This window comes from Antrostomus carolinensis, unplaced genomic scaffold (genome assembly GCF_000700745.2).
Source record: "Antrostomus carolinensis isolate BGI_N321 unplaced genomic scaffold, ASM70074v2 scaffold39332, whole genome shotgun sequence".
NCBI classification, from domain to species: domain Eukaryota; kingdom Metazoa; phylum Chordata; class Aves; order Caprimulgiformes; family Caprimulgidae; genus Antrostomus; species Antrostomus carolinensis.
Window position 1 is genome coordinate 69,061 of NW_010299673.1, and position 20,179 is coordinate 89,239.

The 20,179-nt window shown below is 38.5% G+C and overlaps 1 protein-coding gene across 1 annotated transcript; it reads right to left on the reverse strand.

Annotated features, from left to right (window-relative positions):
- Positions 1 to 729: 729 nt before the first annotated feature.
- On the reverse strand, positions 730 to 20,153 carry PANK3 (pantothenate kinase 3). Its single transcript, XM_010162866.1, has 7 exons — positions 20,126 to 20,153; positions 10,445 to 10,797; positions 8,254 to 8,507; positions 7,450 to 7,626; positions 5,746 to 5,869; positions 2,509 to 2,634; positions 730 to 1,009 (listed from the first exon to the last, which is right to left on the reverse strand). The coding sequence occupies exons 1-7, from the start codon at positions 20,151 to 20,153 to the stop codon at positions 959 to 961; spliced, it is 1,113 nt and encodes a 370-aa protein (XP_010161168.1). The 3' UTR covers positions 730 to 958.
- Between the last annotated feature and the right edge of the window lie 26 nt (positions 20,154 to 20,179).

Here is a 20,179-nt window from a genome sequence, read left to right on the forward strand (position 1 = left end):
GGGCAGAAACTTTCCAAACCTCCACTGAAATGAGCCAAAGCATCAAAATTATGAGGTCCCTTGTTTATTTTATAAGGATTTCTTCAATCCTCTCAGGCTTTGTGGTACCTTTACAAATAATGATGTATGTCACAATTTATAACAGACCAAAAAACCAGAAAGTATTTTGGAAGTCATGCCCTCAAAAAAAAACCCCCCAAAAACAAACACCCAAACCCCAAACAAACAAAATCATCAACAACAACAAAAAACCCAACCCCAAAAACCTGCCTTCCCTAATCACTACATTATTTTCCAAATCCAACCAAAGACAGAGGGATCTTCCCAAAATACCTTCAAAACATCAACCCCTTAATCTGCTGCTTTGGCTGATTTTTTTGTTTCTATTCTTCCCACTGAAAATTAGAGCATTGATATTATTTCCCTTGCACAAAAATAATTACTATTCTTACTGTGGAAAGCAATTGTCCACAGTTTCCTCATGTTGCAGATAGTACCTTACTGTTTTTAAAGTTGTTTTCTGTAAGTACACATGGCAAATTCTGCTAACAATACAGTATAACTAATGAAAATAATTTTTCTCTCATTAATTATACACAAAACTTACAGGCCTAAAGCCTCAGGAGTAAACCTGCAATTTTTTCAAACTGAGCACTTAAAGGATTGGCATTCCTTCTTCTGGAAGCTTGTTTTCAGAGGATGTATTGCATATTAGAAGTTCAATACTGGCTACACGTACCAAAGAACATAAATGACATCACCAAACATTTAACTTTTCAATGCCCAACAGAGTGAAAACCCCTTCCTTATAATGGCAATATTCAGTAGCTCATCACTTCTAAAAAACAGTTACAGAAAATCTGTTATTTTTTTTCTCCCCTCCCCAGGTTTAGTTCCCATTGTCATAAAAAAGCATAATTCAGGTGGAAAACAGTTCAGTGTAGCGACATCTGGTATCTCAACTGAAATTTGGCAGCCCAAGAAGAGCACCAACAGCTCCGAAGTATCCCTGTTTGAAACAAACAAAAAAATATTTCAGGTTCAAGTAGGGTATTAAATTCTGCACTCATCATGTTTCAATGACAACAAAGCATCTGGTGGACCAATACTACAGAAAGATCATCATACACTTCTAATGCATAAACTTTCATAACAATTTTTGAAAATCTAGTGAAACTAACATTTTATCCGTATCTAGCTTAACTTTAGGAGATTTCACCTCAAGCTTCTCCATACACTGCAGCACTGCTAAGACATGTATCACTGACTCCTAAAGCACTGAAATCAGGTTGTGTTTGTGCTACATATTTTGGTTGCCAAAGGATCTTCAATACTGATAGCAACACTATTGCTAAGGTACAAGTCAAAATTTTCTTAAACTAATTGCACCTCACATTTTTTAAGAATTATGTCCAAGCTTCAACATAATTTTTTGGACTGTATACTTACCTGCATGCAAAACCCCCCACGTTCTCCTGTTGGACTACTTTTCTCCTCTGGGGAAACGAGATATTCCCCCTCCCTGTAACTATGAAATATAAGTGTTTGGAATCTACACTTGACCAAAAGCAAGAATTTAAAATATATCCAAGAAAAATCTGAAGAGGGTAGAACTAACAAGGAACCATTCTGCTATTACTGCAGACACTAGCACCAAGACAGGCTACTGTCAGTGTCAGGATAAACAATAAAGGAAAAAAGTTGTGAGAATCAACTGAAGGGGATCAGATGCAATACTCTAATATTTGCAGACCAAAAATGAGGACAAAAATTGCTAGCCCACTGCCAAAAAGCTACAAGTCTCTCAACTGTTGCACCTGTATTTAATACTGATTGCCTACATTTTAACCAGAGCAGGTCAGTTCTCCTGTATTACATACTGATCTAGATTGCAGAAGCTGCCCAAAAGCAAGTTAGTCTCAGAGCATAAAAATCACTGCAACAACTTTAAGGTGTATCTGTGTGGCAATAACGAATCACAGAATCGTAGGGGTTGGAAGGGACCTCAGAAGATCATCTAGTCCAACCCCCCTGCCAAAGCAGGTTCACCTAGAGCAAGTTGCACAGGACTGCATTCAGGCAGGACAAGCAGTCCTTGTTAAAGCAGTCTCAACTTGCAGGATGTTGCTCAAGTTGCACTGAGAACAATGTAAGTATTTCAAAGGCCCATGCTTTAGATCTCTCTGCAGTCTTTTGAAACACAATACTTACTATTGCTGCCACCCAAAGCCAAAGAAAGATTGTTGACTTTACTGCAGAACTTCATGCTTTTTTGTCCCTCTCCAAAAATCTATAGCGTGAACTGAGACACCCCAAAGAGAGTGAAGCGCTTCCCTGGAAGAGAGCGCTATCTCCAGAGAACCAATACAGGATGAGAAAATTCCCCTTATTTTCCATGTCTACTGAGTCCTTGGCATCTCAGGTTATCGCATGTGTGAGAGCTCCTCAATACATGCATTTTTGATTTATGTTAAAACAATGCATACAGATAAATGAACCACAGCATACCTCATGCTCTAGGAACAAGGCCTTCAGCTGGCCTTTTGACCAGTAATCCAGTGCATACGCAAGAAGCTTCATTGACAAAGTATTCACACGTAAAAAATTGCCAACAAACACAACTCTGTTTATTTTCTAAAAAGAGAAAAACAGCAAAGGATTAAGTCTTTTCACTGTTTAACACAGTTTTGAAAAATTAAGCTATGAAAGAACAGACTGTCTGCAGCAAGGAAAAACAAAAACAAAAAACAAAAACAACCCTCCCAAACAACCCACAATTAAAACATGGTTCCAAAATTTAAACCACAGCATACTTGAGGAAAAGGAAAAATCACGCAACGCTCAAGAATCAAGAGACTTGATTTACAGAGAAGTAGCATTTGTGTTTCAAATTAAGTGAGTATTTTCAGTAACTAAGCCAAATAAACAGTCCAGCTAAAAGTGAAATCTAATGAAAAATACTTATATTTGGTGGAGAAGACTCAATGCCTTCATAGCCCTGTACAATGCTGCTTGATCCATATGCAACAAGGCAGCACTGTAAAGAAGCCGAAGACAGTAAGACATAACAGATGTTCCTTTCATCTTCAGACCTCAATGTACCTCAGTATAAGATTAGACTAAGACTTAAATATGAGAAGTGAGCTGTGAATTTTAATCAAGTCAAACATAAAAAAAAGTGAAAAATCATTCCATTTTCCCTATTCACTGAAATAAATCCACCATTAAGTGGAAGCAACATTAAACACTGGTTTAATGATGAGAGCAAGAACCAAAGAAAATTTAATTGTATTAGTGCTTAACATAGTGCTTAAATAAGGGCTTAATTTTGTTAGATGAATACTCACATCCAAATCACTACAAAAAACAGAATGACAATTAAACCTGTATTCAAATGACTAATATGCAACTGGTTTTCACTGTCTTGATTAGTTCACAGTGAAGACAAAATAAACACACTATTAAGGCACCAAATCAAACATAATTTTGCTCTACAGCAGGAAGTCAAAATAATTAAATCCATTTTATCTTTATACATTAGTTCAAGATACTAGTTTGCAGATCTCTATTAACCATTTCTTACAATTTGTAGTTCTGTGACATAGTTGGAATTAAACCAAAAAACCCCTTGGAATAAAGCTAATTTGCACTGTTTATGAGTACCCATTTACTCTCACTCTTAAATATAAATTGCATAAATATGCCTCAGACTAATAGTACGTACTTTCAACCTCACCCCCGTTTTAACTCTTTTGTTATCAAGCTTTGCCATACAGCAAAAAAGCCAGATTAACTCAATACCCAAAAAATTAACTTTCTTCTCCAAGACAGACATGAGAGAAAGATAAGGAAATTGAGGGAGAACTTGCAATATTAAACCCAGAAGAATATATTAGTTTGGCTCCTAAGCAAAAGGAAGGTTACTGCAGCTAACAATGCTGTTGATATTTCTGAGACTATTAACTCCATATATTTTAAGCAGAACTCTAAATATAGTTACCCTGAGTCTTTTCTAAGAAAGCTGTTACTAAACCTCACTTTATCCAAATTTTTTTGATAATGAATGGGAAAATCTGAATGAGAAAAACCCATATCTTCTGCGCCTATATTCAATAATCTGCCACAGGTTTTTGCCTGTCCATGCTCATCATACTGAAACTGAACACATACCAGTTCTGTTTAGCAGGGCTTTGAGAAACAGAAGACAGCAGGAAACCATCTCTGTATCAATCAGTAAGAAGACAGGTGTCAAAAATCTGAATTCTCAAGAGTTGGTAAAAATTAAAAATAATGCTTAACTAGAAGCAAGGCCTTCTACGAGCTTTAATCAGAGAATAATTTCAGTTTAAGAAACCGCTGGAGGTCACTGGGTCCTGTGCATTGCCCAAAGCAGGTTTTTCAGCAACTTCAACATGTAAGTTGCTCAGGTCAGATGTTTTGAAACTCTCCAAGGACAGAGTCCACAGTCTCTCTCTCAGTCCATGTTTCAGGGCTTAACCACTCCCATTGTGAGCATCTTTTTTCCTTTATACCAATCAGAATTCCCTTTGCTACAAGTTATGTTCATGGCTTCCAATCCTTCTTCTATGCATGGCTGTACTTTGCAGTGTCTTCCCTGCAACCACCTCTAGATAGACGGTCACTCCAGGCTTCAGCTTCGTCTTCAGGCTTAACCCAGATTCCTCAGTGCCTGCTCATATGGTAGGTGCTCCTGTCTCAGTAACCTGTCTGTTAGATCTGTTCTAGTTTGCCAGCGCTTCTCTTTTGGCAATGGTGGTGGTCAGGGAGGAGGGGGAAAGAGGTCATATGACCAAAGTATCACCTCCTCTGCCCTGCTGGCTATGACCTCATTAATGCATCTCAGTACGAGGCCAGCCTTCACCACTGCACACATACACTACTGATTCATGTTCACGTCAACTTGTCTGCCAGCACCCTGTTCTCTTCTGCAATGCTTCTCCTTAGCCAGTCGAAAGTGCCACCTTTTGCTTTTGCTGTGAAGGTGCTGTCCTGGAAGGTCAACGAGCTATTCTGGGCTCCTTATGCTATTAGGACACCTTCCACAACATCTTGCGTCCTAAATCCCCACAAAACCAGAATCCTATTCTACTCAAATCGATCCAGAGTCTCCATTCTGCTACTTGCTTTCTTCACTTTCCTCAGGACCTTATCCTCTACTGTTTCAAGGCTGTCACTGATATCCCTGACCACTTCTTCACTCATGAATAGCAGGTATAGCACCATGCTTGCATAGTCAGCCAGCATAGCACTTGTGTCAGAAAATTGTCCCCAGCACACTGAGAAGTATGGATTGCTTGTGATCTGCCACATTACCCTTCCAGTAGAGGCTGGGATAGTTCCTCATTAGAGCCAGGACTGACAGGACCTCTTGTATTCCATGCTGTATGTGTCTGAGTACAGAGACTTAAGTTAGGTGAACAATCAAGTCCTTTCATCATAACATCCTGTGCTCCCCTGCACCCTCACTTACTGCAGGCTCCATTCCCTACCAAAGCTAGTTTGAAGCCTACCCTCTCCACTGGCAAAGATATCCTTGTTCCACTTCTGCAAAGACAGTCAAAATATTCTGAACCAATTCCTAGTTCTTTAACACTACACTAGTTTCTTTATGTCATTTGAGAACATACTAAAAGGTTTAAAATGATACATCATTTTAGCAGTCATTTGACCTGAAATCAAATAACAGACCTATAGACAGATTACTTCCTTGGCAGAAGTTTTTACCTCATTTACGGCACACATCCTGGCAATGGACCCAATGTTATTGGTGATGGTGACCAATATGGCTCTTGCAAGATCTTCTTTACTAACAGACTCCCTCTTCTCTTTGTAGATCATATTCCCAAAACTATAACAGGAAAAATTTCCATTAAGTACAAAGTGATTAATGTGCATTTGAAGTAATTTCAGAATGTAATTTTTATGCTATGACAGAACTTAAGTCTCAAGTTTGTTCCTAAGGAGCTCCCTTTCTAAGCCTGTATTAAATTCAGCAATTTGACAACTGACACTATGATGAGTGTATTTATTTATTCACAGGAAACAGTCAATATTGTTACAATAATGACCCCCCCAAATATTTTTGTTTAGATTGTTGACTTTCATGAAGAAGTATCTACAGCAAAAAGTAGTCTTATTCTTAGGCAAGGCTACTCTGTGAACCTAGTCACTGTAAATTAAGTCAGTGCCTAAGTCTGGTGAATCCTCCAATTCCTCATGCTTGCTTCCTCTCTCACAGTATCTATCCAATCATCTATTCTCAAAGTAGAAGGAAAACAGAGATGAGTTGAATGGTTTTATGATGGGACAGAGTCTTCTGGAACAGAAAATAAACAGCTACTATACATGGTAGATCATTTCTTACAAATTTTAAAAAAAGAAAAAACAAGGCAAGATTATAGCTATGCATGACATTTTACCACTCAGGACTCTGTGCCATATCCATGTCAGTTTGGAGAGCCAGAATCCTGATTATTCTAAAACTCAAATAGTCATTAAAGATCATTAAAGGGACTTAAACAGTAAATCAGAACAAAAAGTACCTATATAAAGAGCGAGTTAAGATGTATTGTCTAAGAGTGTAAAGTTTGCAGATATTAAAACCTGTCAGCATATACTCTCTGAAAAGGTTTGGACTCAGCTGACTGGAGAGGGAGAATTAAGTTACCATGAATTAAGACCTCTTTCTACTGAATAAGAGCAAAGATTTTATGAACTTTCTTACATACATATTAGCTTCACTCCCAGAGTTTATTCTTCTTACATTCCTTAAGGGTAGAGAAGCTGTAACTTCTAACTGTATCACTAATAATCTCCCCCAGTGGAAATAAAACTTGCAGCTATGACAAAAGTCCTCTGTAATCGTCAGTAAAATACACTCATTCTCATGGTGCAAACTGTTTATGTTCCACAGCTTTTGTAAGTGAGAAAAGTAGTTAAAACATTATGCCAGGTGCCTGTACTGACAACCACATAAATATATATATATATATATAAAAGCAGTGTCTTTCCAAAAAAACCAAAGAGATACTACTGTAACAGCAACAAAACTGCAGTCTTCCGCTCACCTTCCCTCTGAACAACAGCCCTACGAAAAGATTCTAGGGAGTCAAAAAGTAATCTGCTTTGTTTTTCCTCTGCACTTTGTTCTTGCCACTCCTGTGACCACCTCACATTCCCTCTGCCTCATGTAAAGCTGTGTATGACATACCACATGAGGTTTCTTCAATACCTAGCTAGCAGGCACGTTCAGTTGCATCTGGCATTTAATCTTCAGGAAAACTGAGTATATATACTTTTAGGATGAAAACATAACTTGATTACAATAAAAGTGTGCAAAAAGCAGTTTTCTCTGTATTAACAGACTAAGTCTTGGTTTTGAAACCCCCAAAACCAGCAAAAGAACCAAGAAAAAGAACTCTTGCTTACCTGGATGCTACAGCCCATCCTGGCAAGCCAAATCTTTCATAGTCTCCTCCATAAATATCTCGAACCAGCTTGTCAGCATGTGTGCTGTCTCCTTTGGATGCCATTTCCAGAGCTTCTTCAAAGCTTTCACAGCCCGTCAACAAACTGCATAAACCCAGAAAGGTCCCTCCGCCTAGACTAAGAAAGAAAATTAGTTGCTTTTAAGGAGTATTTCCTCACATCAGAGACTCCTATGTTTGACAAACAAAATAAACAAACAAACACCTCCAACTTAGATACCAAGCTGTTTTCTTGCTCAAGGTTCACCACACAAACGTTCATTAAGTCACTTACAATAAGCTAACCATACAGAAAGAGTTAAAAAACGGTTATAAACTCTCAAAAATGTAAACTGGAAGACTTAATCAGACACTCAAACTCCTTAAATACCCACATCATGCCACTGACTCTGTTCCTTGGTAATTTTCTGTAAAATGTGGGGACATATTTATTCTTATGGAGCAAGAGAAACACAGGCTCACTGGATACATTATCAAAACTTAAGGTAAATCCTACAAAACTCTCACTACAGAGCACTTCTAGCACTCATCGATTGATAAAGAAGATGTTGGCTAAATCTCCTCAGTAACAGAACTACAGGGATGGGCTTCAATGCATGCAGCTGTAAATTAAATATAAAATACTTTTCCATAGTACAGAGTGAGGGAATGGACAGGTGGGGGGAGTCAGGGAGAGGAACCACTTTGAAAATAGAAGGCTTATTGTTCCATAGAGTAACAACCCCAACTTAGGTTTTTAAGTTACCTTGTTCCAGTTACTCTTTTATAGTTGTCTTTGGAATGGACAGATAAAATACTGACTCCTGAACCAATGTTAACAACCAGCAATGGGTATGGATCATCCAAGTTAAAAGGCATCTTTTGGCATCTCTCAGGATCTGAGGCATTTTCAAAATAATAGCACTCTGCCTGGCCATTGAAGCTGACAGAGTCTATATACAATAAGCCTTTGACAAGGCAGTCAAGCTCATCCAGTTTGTGCAGCTGGAGGTTTCCAATCTGTGTTTAAAAAAAAAAAAAAAAAAAAAAAGACAATGTCAACATGTTCTAACATTGCTTAAACATGCTAAAAATTTATGACTATATTTGTACTGCCTAACTTTAGAAAGCAATCTCAAGTTACCAATTCAGGAACTTCAATCCCACTATAAAGCCAACAAAGAATTCAGAGGTAAATTCTGAATACATCAATTAGCAAATTACTCTTTAAATCTAGATCTCAGACTTGAATTCAGAACAAATAGGCAGTACAAATATCTGCTTTGGTAAGCCCAAAAATAACTTTCTGAGATACTCAGACATCAATCCATTGAAAAACTAACAACGTAGAATCATAGAATGCTTTGGGACCTTAAAGATCATCCAGTTCCAACCCCCTTGCCACAAGCAAGGACACCTTCCACTAGACCAGGTTGCTCAAAGCCACATCCAGCCTGGCCTTAAACGCTTTAATTTTTCAATCTAAACCAAAAAAAGGTCACCAAATACCCTAGAGGCCCCACTGAGTGTCATCTTGGTGAAACACACATCTATACATCTTTTCAGGTTTGTGGGTTTGGCTGCCTAGCTCAGAAGTCATTTTTAAGATGTCAGCAGATAAAAACCTCAGTGGCACTGTACTAACTATCCTTGCAACTTTATTAACACTCCAAGGATCGTAAGAAAACCACAGTTCAGATATTATACAGGGCTTTAGGCTTGCCACAGTTCTTCCTCAGTTTTTGCACATGACACAAAGCAGAAAGACAATTTAACAGGTGCTGTGGATTCCAGGAAGGCTGTAATTTCACATCATGCTTAATACAGTTTAACCCTGGGCTTTCACAAAACAAGTGATCGCTCTCTCTCTTACCACAGCAGGGAGTTCCAACTGTTAAGAGAGTCCAATTAGCCAGTTAATCCAAGAAAAGACACCCATAAAGTCTCTCTTTGAATCAGATGCGTTCACATTTAGAAAGCAGCCTGCAGTTAGATTACGGAGTTGCACAGTCAGATGGGATTGCACACTGCTGACTGACGTGAATACCAGATCACAGCACTGACAGTCCCCTCCTCTTCCCCCAGGTCCCTTCAGCTTTTCTTGCCATAGCACAACTGTGAAGCTTCACTGTTGAGCAGAGGAGGAAACTGTTCCAACACAAAACATTTCTGTGGGGCTTTAGATAGTGAATTAGCTCTACTGCACAAACTGTGACCCTACCTCACAAACGGTTGTACCAGCTCAAGGTAAGACTAGCACAGGAATGGAAACACAAGTAGATTTTTGAAACCAAACATTTTGTGCTATTGAAAGTCTTCTTGTCTCTAGAAGCACAAGAGGTCCGCAGCCACTTTAAAACTAGGACACGTGCACACTGGGTACTATGATAAGATTCTCAGTTAGTAACAACTATCTTCAGGTATGTAAACAGATGATCAATTTTGATCAAAGATCATCACAGCGGAAGAGTCTAAACACTCAGGAAAATCTCAAACTGCTTTGCAGTTGAAAAAGGACTGTCTTCAGACATGTTTTGTAACAGATCTCTAAAAAAAGCACTGGACTAAATTAATGAGGATAATCCTGCTGACAAACTTTGAAAATCTATCATCAGAAACTGCTTAGGAAATAAAATTCAGTGTGACTCAAGCACCAGCAGTTTAAGCACATTTCCCATCAGAGAAAATACAGATCAGAAAATGGTTAACTTCCACAAAAGTGTCCTGCATTTCACTGCATTAATGGAAGTTTCTAATTAGTTGTTAGCATTAGATCTTCCTGTATGTTATGATGTCAGAAAGCGTATTTCTAGATTATCACAGTTAAGACTGAAAAACAAATGAATAATTACTAATCTTTGAGTATTACATAGTTTTTCAAAATACTGCTTATTTTAACCCATCAACCCAGCAATATTTACCATCAGCTTCAGTACAAGGAAAGACAGGCTACCTACTGTGCGAAAGTCTTCTTCAAACTTGTAAGCACCACCGCCAGTGGCACAAAGCACCGTATGTAGTGTTGAAAAGTTTTTATTTCTTCCCATTTGGATAAAAGTAGGCAAATCATGAGTTGGGAATCGAATAAAGTGCAAGTTTCCTCTTCTAGCAAAAATCGTTAAGTCTTTCAGCTCAAGGTGGACATCTCGAATGCCAGTGGATCCATAGGCTACATTGGAAGTCAAATATTTGCGAATGCTCTTCAAACTTTCAACTTCCTCCTGCTCCTCCTCTGCAGTGATATCAATTGGTTCAAAATATGCAAGTTTCACCAAAGTTCCTCCAATGTCCATGCCAAACCATGGAAAAGCTGTGCAGATATAAGAATTGATCTATTAGCTTTGTTAAACAGCAAAAGCAACACACATAACTTAAGACTAAACCAACACTATACTTTTCAACAGGACAGATATTAACAAAAATCCTCACAGGAACAAAGAATTAGTACTTATTTCCATTACGTGATCTTAAATATCCCTCTGGCCACAGGTAAAATGGAAAAATGAGCAACTCTACACATTTAAATGCTGTCACATGTGCTCAGAAAGCCCAACTAAAAACTCCCCAAACTATACCATATATTTCCTATCAACTCATAAACAAAATCCAACTTTTTTTTTTTTTTTTTTTTTTAAAAAAAGAACAAAGCATAAAATAATCTTCACTCCTAAATAGCTCTGACATAGCTTAGCACAAAGACAGCAATGCCCACTTGTGAGAAAGCCAGTGACACGTTACAGCTGACAACGCTGGCAGGACAGGTATTCCTCCTCTAACAGTTTTCTTTTGCTCATTTAACGTGTTTCATTTGAAAGGGAAGCATTAGTTTATTTGCACGTATTTTAAAAATTGACACAGTTAAGATGTCCAGTTTATGAAACTGAATAGAGCTCTTCATATATCCCTCAAAGTTACAAAGGGTTAACAAAAAGTACTATTAAGAAGTACTTAAGATAAAAAATGAGTATTACTGAACCTAGGTTCCATGACTGCAATTTCTAACAAGGATTGTATGGTTTATGTCATCTAGGATCATGATTTGAATACGCCTGTATCAATAAATCTTCCTAACTGTGTGCGCCTAAACAGATATTCAGCAACCCTACAGCAAAGACAGTGTCTTCATCTCAGAGTTTCCCCCACTGTAATCTCACAGAAACAGTGTTTAAATCTTAATTTGTAAGTTTAAGAAAGATACTGAACATCCCGCTGGGAAGCTGGTATTTTTTATTTCCTAACTGACACTATAACTTGTTGGGTTGTTTGAGGTTTTTTTTATTTGTTTGGTGGGTTGGTTTTTGGTTTTTTTTTAAATATATTCTGTAGAGTTCCAATTTATTTCTTCAGATGCAATTCATATATTATAGAAGCATGAAACTCGGGAAGAAAACTAAAAAGATATTAAGATAGTCATAATGAGTAAGATATAATTATCTTGGATTTACATTACCAGTGGGATCCACCCCTAAGAATTGCCTACCAAAATATTTTAATGCATTTAGTCAAGGCTGGCTGCGTCCTAGTTCATTTATAACATAAGTGCAAAAGTAGAAAAGAACAGAATCTTAAAAGTTGCCTCAACTTTCAGGAATGGATGTCTGGAGAATATTGTCAGATAGTAACAAAAAAGATTGAGTCAGTAACCATGCTAATCTTGAAAAACAAAATTTAAACACAAGGATAAATTCTGTAAGTAAAGTCTAGCTCCAAGCGGGAATGAAGTTCTATAAACCTGACATTTGATCTATAAAGTGGAGATTGAAGCATAAGACTAGGCATAAAGTCACATATGAATTGATTTTACAGCTGCATACCAACTTCTCTGCACTGTGACTCTGGACATAAGAAAATTTGTGATTATACTCTTTGACCACAATTAACTGATGATTTATTAAGTGATCTCACTAAGTTTCATCCTCTTGTCATAAATAATGTCACAAGACCAAAATTGAAGAAGGGAAGTTGATTCATGCCACAGAAAGTGTCTGTAGGAGTCAATCCAACTCATTCAGAATTTCACTAGGACACAGGAAGCCAACTACTACCTAAAATACTTGGGATTCTTCCTGCTCAGTGGGCCTACGGAATAACTAGGATCTAGTCTTCAACAACAAGAGAGAGGGGGAAAGAGCTGAAAGTTCAAGTGATGAGCTTAAGGAAGACTTGGTGCAAGTCATGCCTACTTATCAGAAGATCTATCCCACGTTAAATGATTCAAAACGCTTTTGCAAATACAGCATTAGTCACATCTCTGAAAATCTAGAGGTTTATGAATCTTGTACACCAAGTAAAAAATAGGAACAGTTGAACTGTAAGGAAGTTTATTCCATAATTCAAATGAGAACATATTTTATGCTGAAAAATGGGATCATGCTGTACAATATCAGTTTTCTGGGTTAAGTGAGTGACCTTAACAGCAATTTAAAGATTTTGAGACTGAAAAAATAGGTCAGTTTTCACCTCCGTGACAAACCCCAAGAAGTTTCACATTTTTCTATTGAAAATTTGTCAAGATTTGGCTGGTAAATATATTGCTCAAGTTTCATTTGCAAGGTGGAGGAGTTCTGACAAGCAACTGGGCCCACACACTGTTAACTTACTCCTTACACCAGCAACCCAGGAGAAGACATTACACAAGGATCCTTGTGTAGAAAAAAACACTCTTGACTGATCTATGTACAAGTCTAGCCAGGAAAATTAAAGCCATTTTGTTTTCCAAACACAGAAGGGGCTACAAATACGTATATATGGCAAGTGCACAATCAGTTGAACTGTAGCTGCAATTTTGGGACTGCAAGGATAAAAGATTTATCTATGCTTGAGCTACCTTTAAATATTACAAATACACTGATTCTACAGAGTTAGAATGTAATTGTGCATGGACACAACATTGTAAACTTGTGAACTCTCCTCCTATTGCTGTAGTCTTCAAATCAGTTTGCTTTGGGTGGATCTTGGCTCAGCACCCTTCCTATCTGGATGCGGGGGGAATGGAGAAAAGAGGAACCCGTGTGGAAACATCAGATCCTCTTCCAGTTCCTGAAAAAGTTATTTCACTGGCAGGGTTAGAAATAAGGCCACAGAGAGATTCAGGATGGAGAACTACTCAAAATATATAGTATGGAGAGCACACTTGAGTTTCCTACAAGACTTTCCATCCAGAGGGCAACCAGGCTAATTATGGCAATGGCTGAAGATGACACGTCTACTTTAAGTCGTGCTGCACATATAAGGAACCTGAGCATTGCATTACATCACATATGTAAGCACTCTGCTTAAGGTGATGTTGCCACTCTTTGAGGCATGTTTGAAACACAAGAGTTTTCACTCTTACTTGGTATCTGCAGCACATAAACCAGCATCTGTAGCTGGTAGAGTCTCTCAAATCCATGAAAAATTTAATTCTGAGGCAGTCTTGTATTTGAAAGCTGTCTTGGAGCAAGACAAAAATAGCGTGGCATATACCTTGGGCTGATAATATATAAATGATTCTATAAAAAGTATTTTTATACTCATATCTGTGGGTCACACTTCTTTGAGTCAGAAATTTAGAAGCAGAAGGATGGCAACACAATCTTTTGAAAAAAAAGATCCTGAGACATCAGCTTAATCCTTATTGCAGTCATACTTAAAGAAACATGCCTGGATGAGACTAATACCAATTGCAAGACCTTTGTTCCAAGCCTATATCTCTGCAGATACCAGGTTTGAGGACTTCTGCAACTGTAACCGTCACTCCACAGCTTCAATTCATAAGGACAATCAATGCACCTGCATTAAAACTGGGCTTTTTCTGCAGCTCTATGGGGATTTGGTGATTAAAAGATTTTTCTCAGCTCTTTTTAACTGTTCCTATTCCTATGAAGACTCCACAAAAAGTGATGCATAGCTCAGAAGTATTCCTTGCTGAGAATTTAACTGCTATTCACTGAACAAACCCAGTGCCCTGTCTTTTCAACGTTCAGCTCCCCTCTGTAGAGGTCAGCTGCAATATGAAAAAAGGAAAGCAGGAATCAAGCTTTTTACTCAACAAGCCCAACTGCCTTGGGTAGACTACACAAAACTGCTTCAAAACATGCATTCTTCTCATAGGAAGTCAAGTCAGGCTCTATTTAAGAATATATAAAATATGTATTTTTACTATCTGAGAAGAGACAAATATGCAAAGTAGAACACAAGCTGTGAAGTCAAAATTCATATGGTTTAATAAGATACTTCAAAACAAACTGAACTGTCTCCAACAGGACAGCAAGAGGAGTATCACAATATCCAACTTCCTTAATTCCAAATCCAGTTCTTCTTTCACTCCCCAGCTCTGGTTTAAGAGGATTCCCTAGAACTGCTTCCTGAAACACAGAAAAGTCCTTCCCTGCACAGGAAGGATGCTCTCACAAGGTGCTGAGGTCAAGTAATGATGTAGCAATTCTGCGTATTAAGAAAACAGATGCTGATTGCTGTTGGTTGTTTTTTTAAATTATTTTTTAGAGATACAAATGGAGGCTTCGTTCTCTTGTGTTTGTACTTCTCAAGCTCTTGGTGTGCATAGTTTCTGTCAGCAATCTCAAGGTTACTTATATCTTATCATATAAGGTCTTTCTATGCCAAAAGGAAATAATTACAGTGAAAGTCTTTTTCATGCCAATACAAGCACAAAGTTTGAACTGTTGTCCTTTTCTATAGGTTCTGCTTCAGCAGAGCAGAGGACCTTCGAAGTTCCAGACCACATACTAGTATTTTGATTTTCTACGCCTGTTTTGGATCCAAAGCTGCAGGAAGGACACACTCAAAAGACTTAACTACTTCCCCCTTATTAAATCAAGCATAAGATTATTCAGATTAACACTGTATTTGTATTTAGCTTTTAAAGACTGAGAAAGATCACTGGTAAACTCTTTCCTATGAAGGTAATGACACATTTGAAACCCAGACACTTTTAAAGTATTTCTTTCTCATTGTAAGATGAAGTCAATCTGGGTCAACCCTGCATTAAATTAAAAAAGAACTAACCTTCAAATAAGAGTAGCTGCCTCCTAATTCAAGCAGGGAGCTTTACACCATTAAAAAAATAAATTCACAGTTGTCGGCAACAGCAAAGAACAGGCTACCAGATTTTGTGTTTTCTTTGTAAGAAAGCTTATATATTGTTAAAACGAAAGACTGTTGCACTTCAAGTGCAAACACGACTTGGGGAACAACTACCAAAGCGTGCTGCAGCTCATGTTCTATATTGGCTTAAAATACAAGAAAAGGAAAAGGATCATGAAATCACATGAAAACTTAAGTTCACTTCTGCCAGCACTGCAACAGTTCTTTATGAAAGTATGCAGTATTATCAGTTCTGATGCACAAAACTTAACTCCTAATTCAGCTCAGTACATAGCCTTTGTTAATAAAGCTAACCTTGATTCCATTCTTATCTGATTACTGACAAGACAAACAAGTCAACTATATAAAAGTTACACTGGACTATTGCACAGTTAATGTTTATAAACACAGAAACTGAAACTAAATCTATCTGCCATTTCTCCAAATGCATTTTCTTCTATGTACATGTGTATGTTCTCACACTTCCAGTATTTCCCTAAAACATCTGCAAACAAGAGTAAAAATTAATGGTAAACTCCAATACCTAAATCAGCTAGCAGTCTAAGGCAGCTAACATGCCCAAGGGGACAAGTTAAGAGAAAAGACATCAAAGGCTGTTGAACAGCTAAATCAAGTGGGGTTAGCCCGATGGTTAGGCAGCACAGTGCCTTTGCTGGACTCGCATTACACAGATGTCTTGTCTATGAGCCTCTACAGAGGAAAACTGCACATCAAGTGTCCTTAGCCCTTGAGACACCAGAGCTTCTCTGCTTAACTAGTTTTGTAACAGCTTTTTGGTTCAAATGTCCCAAGTCTGCCTCAACACAGATTTGAGTTGGACAGAATTAACACCTGAATTAAATGTATCTGACATGCACTGTCACATTCTCCCATTTCCCTCAGGGGAAAACTTCTACATCAAATTCTGTAAACTCACCACACTTTGCCACTCAGCCACCTCTCAGGCCACAGTTACCAGTGGGAGGACAGGTGGCTATCGGCAATTACTGTAACTGCTCTTCATTAGGTTTATCACATCTACACTTGGATACCATGTAAGCTAATACAAGACAAAATATCGCTGCTTTCATCTTCTCCCTCCTTGCGCATCCTGCTAGTTTTGTTGACATTTCAGCAGCAATCTCTTTGGGGATAGGTGTTTTTATTACAGTGAGATTCAGCATGCAGAGGTATCACCTAACACTTGCAGATGCAAACACAGTATAAACTGTGCCCACCAGTATTAATCCATTATTAGAAATACATTTTTCAACTGCAGTGAAATGACAGCCTGTAAAATCTGCTATGTCTAATAATTAGCTTTCAAGGATTAATAATGCTAGGATAAAATGCTAGGATACCACAAGACTAAGTAGCAAGCTCTATGAACAGAAAAATCAATTTAAAAGAGATTCCCCAGCAACCTTAATGGATTTTTCATCAATTTTACTACATAAATCCTCTATGGGATCACTGAGGCCACAATGACTACATGTGCCTGTAACCACATTAGAAAAAATTCAAGATTTTCGACTTTTCTTTATATCAATACAGCATTTTATAAATCTCTACTATGTACTTTCATCCATTAATGTGTCTCAATTTGTTTCAATAAACACAGACATTTTTTCTCAAACTGTTTTTCATCAACAATTAAAAGAACAAACAGTAAAAAGTAACACACACTGCACACTAAATCTTAGAAGTCTTTGCCCTTCCATCAGCAGTCCATTACACTCCAGAGTCAAGATGAAGGACTCCACCTGCCCTGAAGAGCACAGCATGCTGGCACTTTCCTCCTCTTGGGTGTCTCACCTTCCCCCACCAACACGGAAAGCTCTCTCTGGATGAGTGGCTCCTCTCTTCCCTTTAGACAGATCTCACGCAGCAGTGGTTCTGCAAGACCCTTTGCTTTCACATTTACCATCTCCACCCACAGATAACCTTCGGAAGTTTCTCTTACAATTGCCAGCCACTCTTCCCCATGGGCATTTCCCCAAAAGAGCTACCACACTGCTAGTTGGAAGGGTCTTCTGGAGGTCATCTAGTCCAACCTCTCAGTCACATGAGCAGGAAAATCACCAACACTAGATGAGGTCAACTATGGCTTTGTCCAGCCAAGACTTGAAGACCTCTGAAGCTTTTCAAGAATCCTCCAAGGATGGAGACTCCATGACCTCTCCAACTTCCACTCCTACACTAACTACTTAGTACAAGGTCTTCCTGACTTGAATTTCTGCTACGCTCCTTTAAAATGCCTATCACCTCCAGAAGAAATTTCAATAGCCCTTTACTAGCTGCTTTCAAGACAGCCAATCTTGGAAGCCATGTTCCATAAATTCAGCTGTGTTTCTCAGTTTTTACAACAACAAAGTAGCAACAGCACTAGCCAGGTGAAGATTTGAAAGGGAGGGCCACACAAGCATGTCTAGCCAGTGTATCCACATCAGAAATTCTGAACTTGCTAGGTGTCTCAATTTCACCCTCACCTCCCTTATGGCAGATATGGCACTTCGTGCAGTCACGCTTTCTTTCATGATGCTAAACATCACAGATAAAAGTACAGATAGGCTAAAGCAACCTTCTCAATTCCACTTTGCAGACTCTTACAACACTCTAATTACCTCTTGTTAAATAATGATTAACCATTTTTCCCCTGCATCAAATTTGGCTCCAGCACAGATGATTAAATACTCACTTCGCCTAAGAAACAACTGTATTGAGAAGTGTCTACAACTGTTTTAGATAAATAATTTGTAACTAGACAGTCCAAAAGTGGTACAGTGAGCCCAACTCAGCTTTCAGGTCAGTTTGAGCATGTAAGGCAAATGGACTTAAGGCAGTATTTGGGCACCAAGCCCCTGAACATCAATGGACTTTTCCATCGTCAGTGCTTTCGTGGATCTGTGACTCTTCAAACATTCAGCTGCTCTCCCACTTCAGTCAGTGTGACTGACAAGGAGCAGAGATCTGCAGAATGAGTCTAAAGTTAATTGCCTATGATACTAACTGCTGTTATCTCTAAAAAAGATACTGGCTTCAAAATACATTACAGAGTCAAGATGAAATAAACAACGTAGTTTGACACTGTATTCTTTCTCTCCGCAGCTTATGCGGTTGGAATTGTTTCTGATTCCCATCATAAAACCAACACCAAAGTTCAGGTTCAAGAATTGGAAAAGTGAAACTGCAAATTTAGCATATTTAAGCTGTTAAAATTTCTTGATAACATTTGGCAAGGCTATTTAAAAATAAGGTTTAAATCTACCACTACAGAAAACAAGTATTTGAGGCCCAGCAGAGACACTCCTGAAATGAGCAGGTTTCTGCAGTAGAAGCAGCCATACTCTCACCATTTAAAATTACCAAACCACTACAATGGCTTACAACCAATTACTGCTTCAGAATTTTACTATCATTCCTTAAATATTATATCAGGGAAAAAAACCCAACACTGTACTCTTCTAAACACCTACTCTTCTACTCTGAACTGTATTCTTCATAAACGCAATTATAGTCAATTCAGCAATTTCCACACACTGGCACTAAAAAAGCTGATGGCTAATTGTGTGTTACAAGATGTGTATTCAGGGTTTCCTTAGCTCACCACAAGAAGTATTTCACAGCCAACCTCAAATCGATGTTTAAAGCTATTTCTAGAGCTACACTAATACTTCCTGTGTTAAATACATTTGGTGATTTTCTTCTTGTTAGCCTGCTCAAACAATATATTTAAACATACACTTCCAATATACTCTCTTAGTTGTATGCTGTTCGTTAGACAGGCATGCCATATGACTGACAATAACAGCAGGCCAAGCTCTTTAGGATTATCCTTTTTTTCATAAAAGTAACTCACCCTGAAAATAAGTCTTTAAGTATGATGACAAAGAAAAAATAGCCTAACTCAGTGGAATACTCCCTGCATCCCTTTCAGCTAAGGTTCACCTGTGTAAGTCTGACAGGTGTGTTGCCTTGCACGGTTGTGTATGTCACACTGGGAAAACACCCCTTGTACCAAAACTTGCTTTACTCAATACAGTTCTCTCTTCCCACAAAAACGTACCCATAGTCTTAGACATTTTGTTTGCATTCATCTGAACCTGAACCATGTCTGTGCCTCCAAAGCAAATGTAGTACTCCAAAATAATAAATGTTATTACAGCTCTGCTTATTAAAGGGGAGCATTCAATGTATTTTAAGGATAGACTCGTACCCCGATATTAACAAATATGTTCTCTTAAAAAAAAAAAAAAGTTGATTAGCCCTTAAAAACCGGTGCCTGCGCCGGTGTTCAGTACACTGATTAAACGCCATCTTCATTAAAAACAGCCCCATCCCCAAAAAACTGATTCCACGACTTTCTGTCCAAAGCGAAGCCCTTCCAACGCAAACGCAGGTCTGTAAGAGCACCCGGCCCCTGAGCCCTCATGCAAAGGGACGCAGAGGAGCGGGCAGAGGCCCGGCAGGCAGCTGTCGAACGCAGAGCCCCCGGCCCAGCCGGCCCCGCGCCCCCCGGGCTGCGCCCCCCGCCCGGAAGCCCACGGCCTTACACGGCTTCTTGGCATCCTTAATCTTCATGTTGCGGCGGCCCGGCTCGCCTGCCG

Excerpts from the sequence above, each read along its gene's own strand:
- PANK3 (XM_010162866.1), bottom strand. The coding sequence starts at position 20,153 with ATGAAGATTAAGGATGCCAAGAAGCCGT. Across the intron at positions 10,798-20,125 it reads TAAGGATGCCAAGAAGCCGT|CTTTTCCATGGTTTGGCATG; the intron begins GTAAGGCCGTGG and ends ATATCTGCACAG. Across the intron at positions 8,508-10,444 it reads TTGAAGAAGACTTTCGCACA|ATTGGAAACCTCCAGCTGCA; the intron begins GTAGGTAGCCTG and ends TTTTAAACACAG.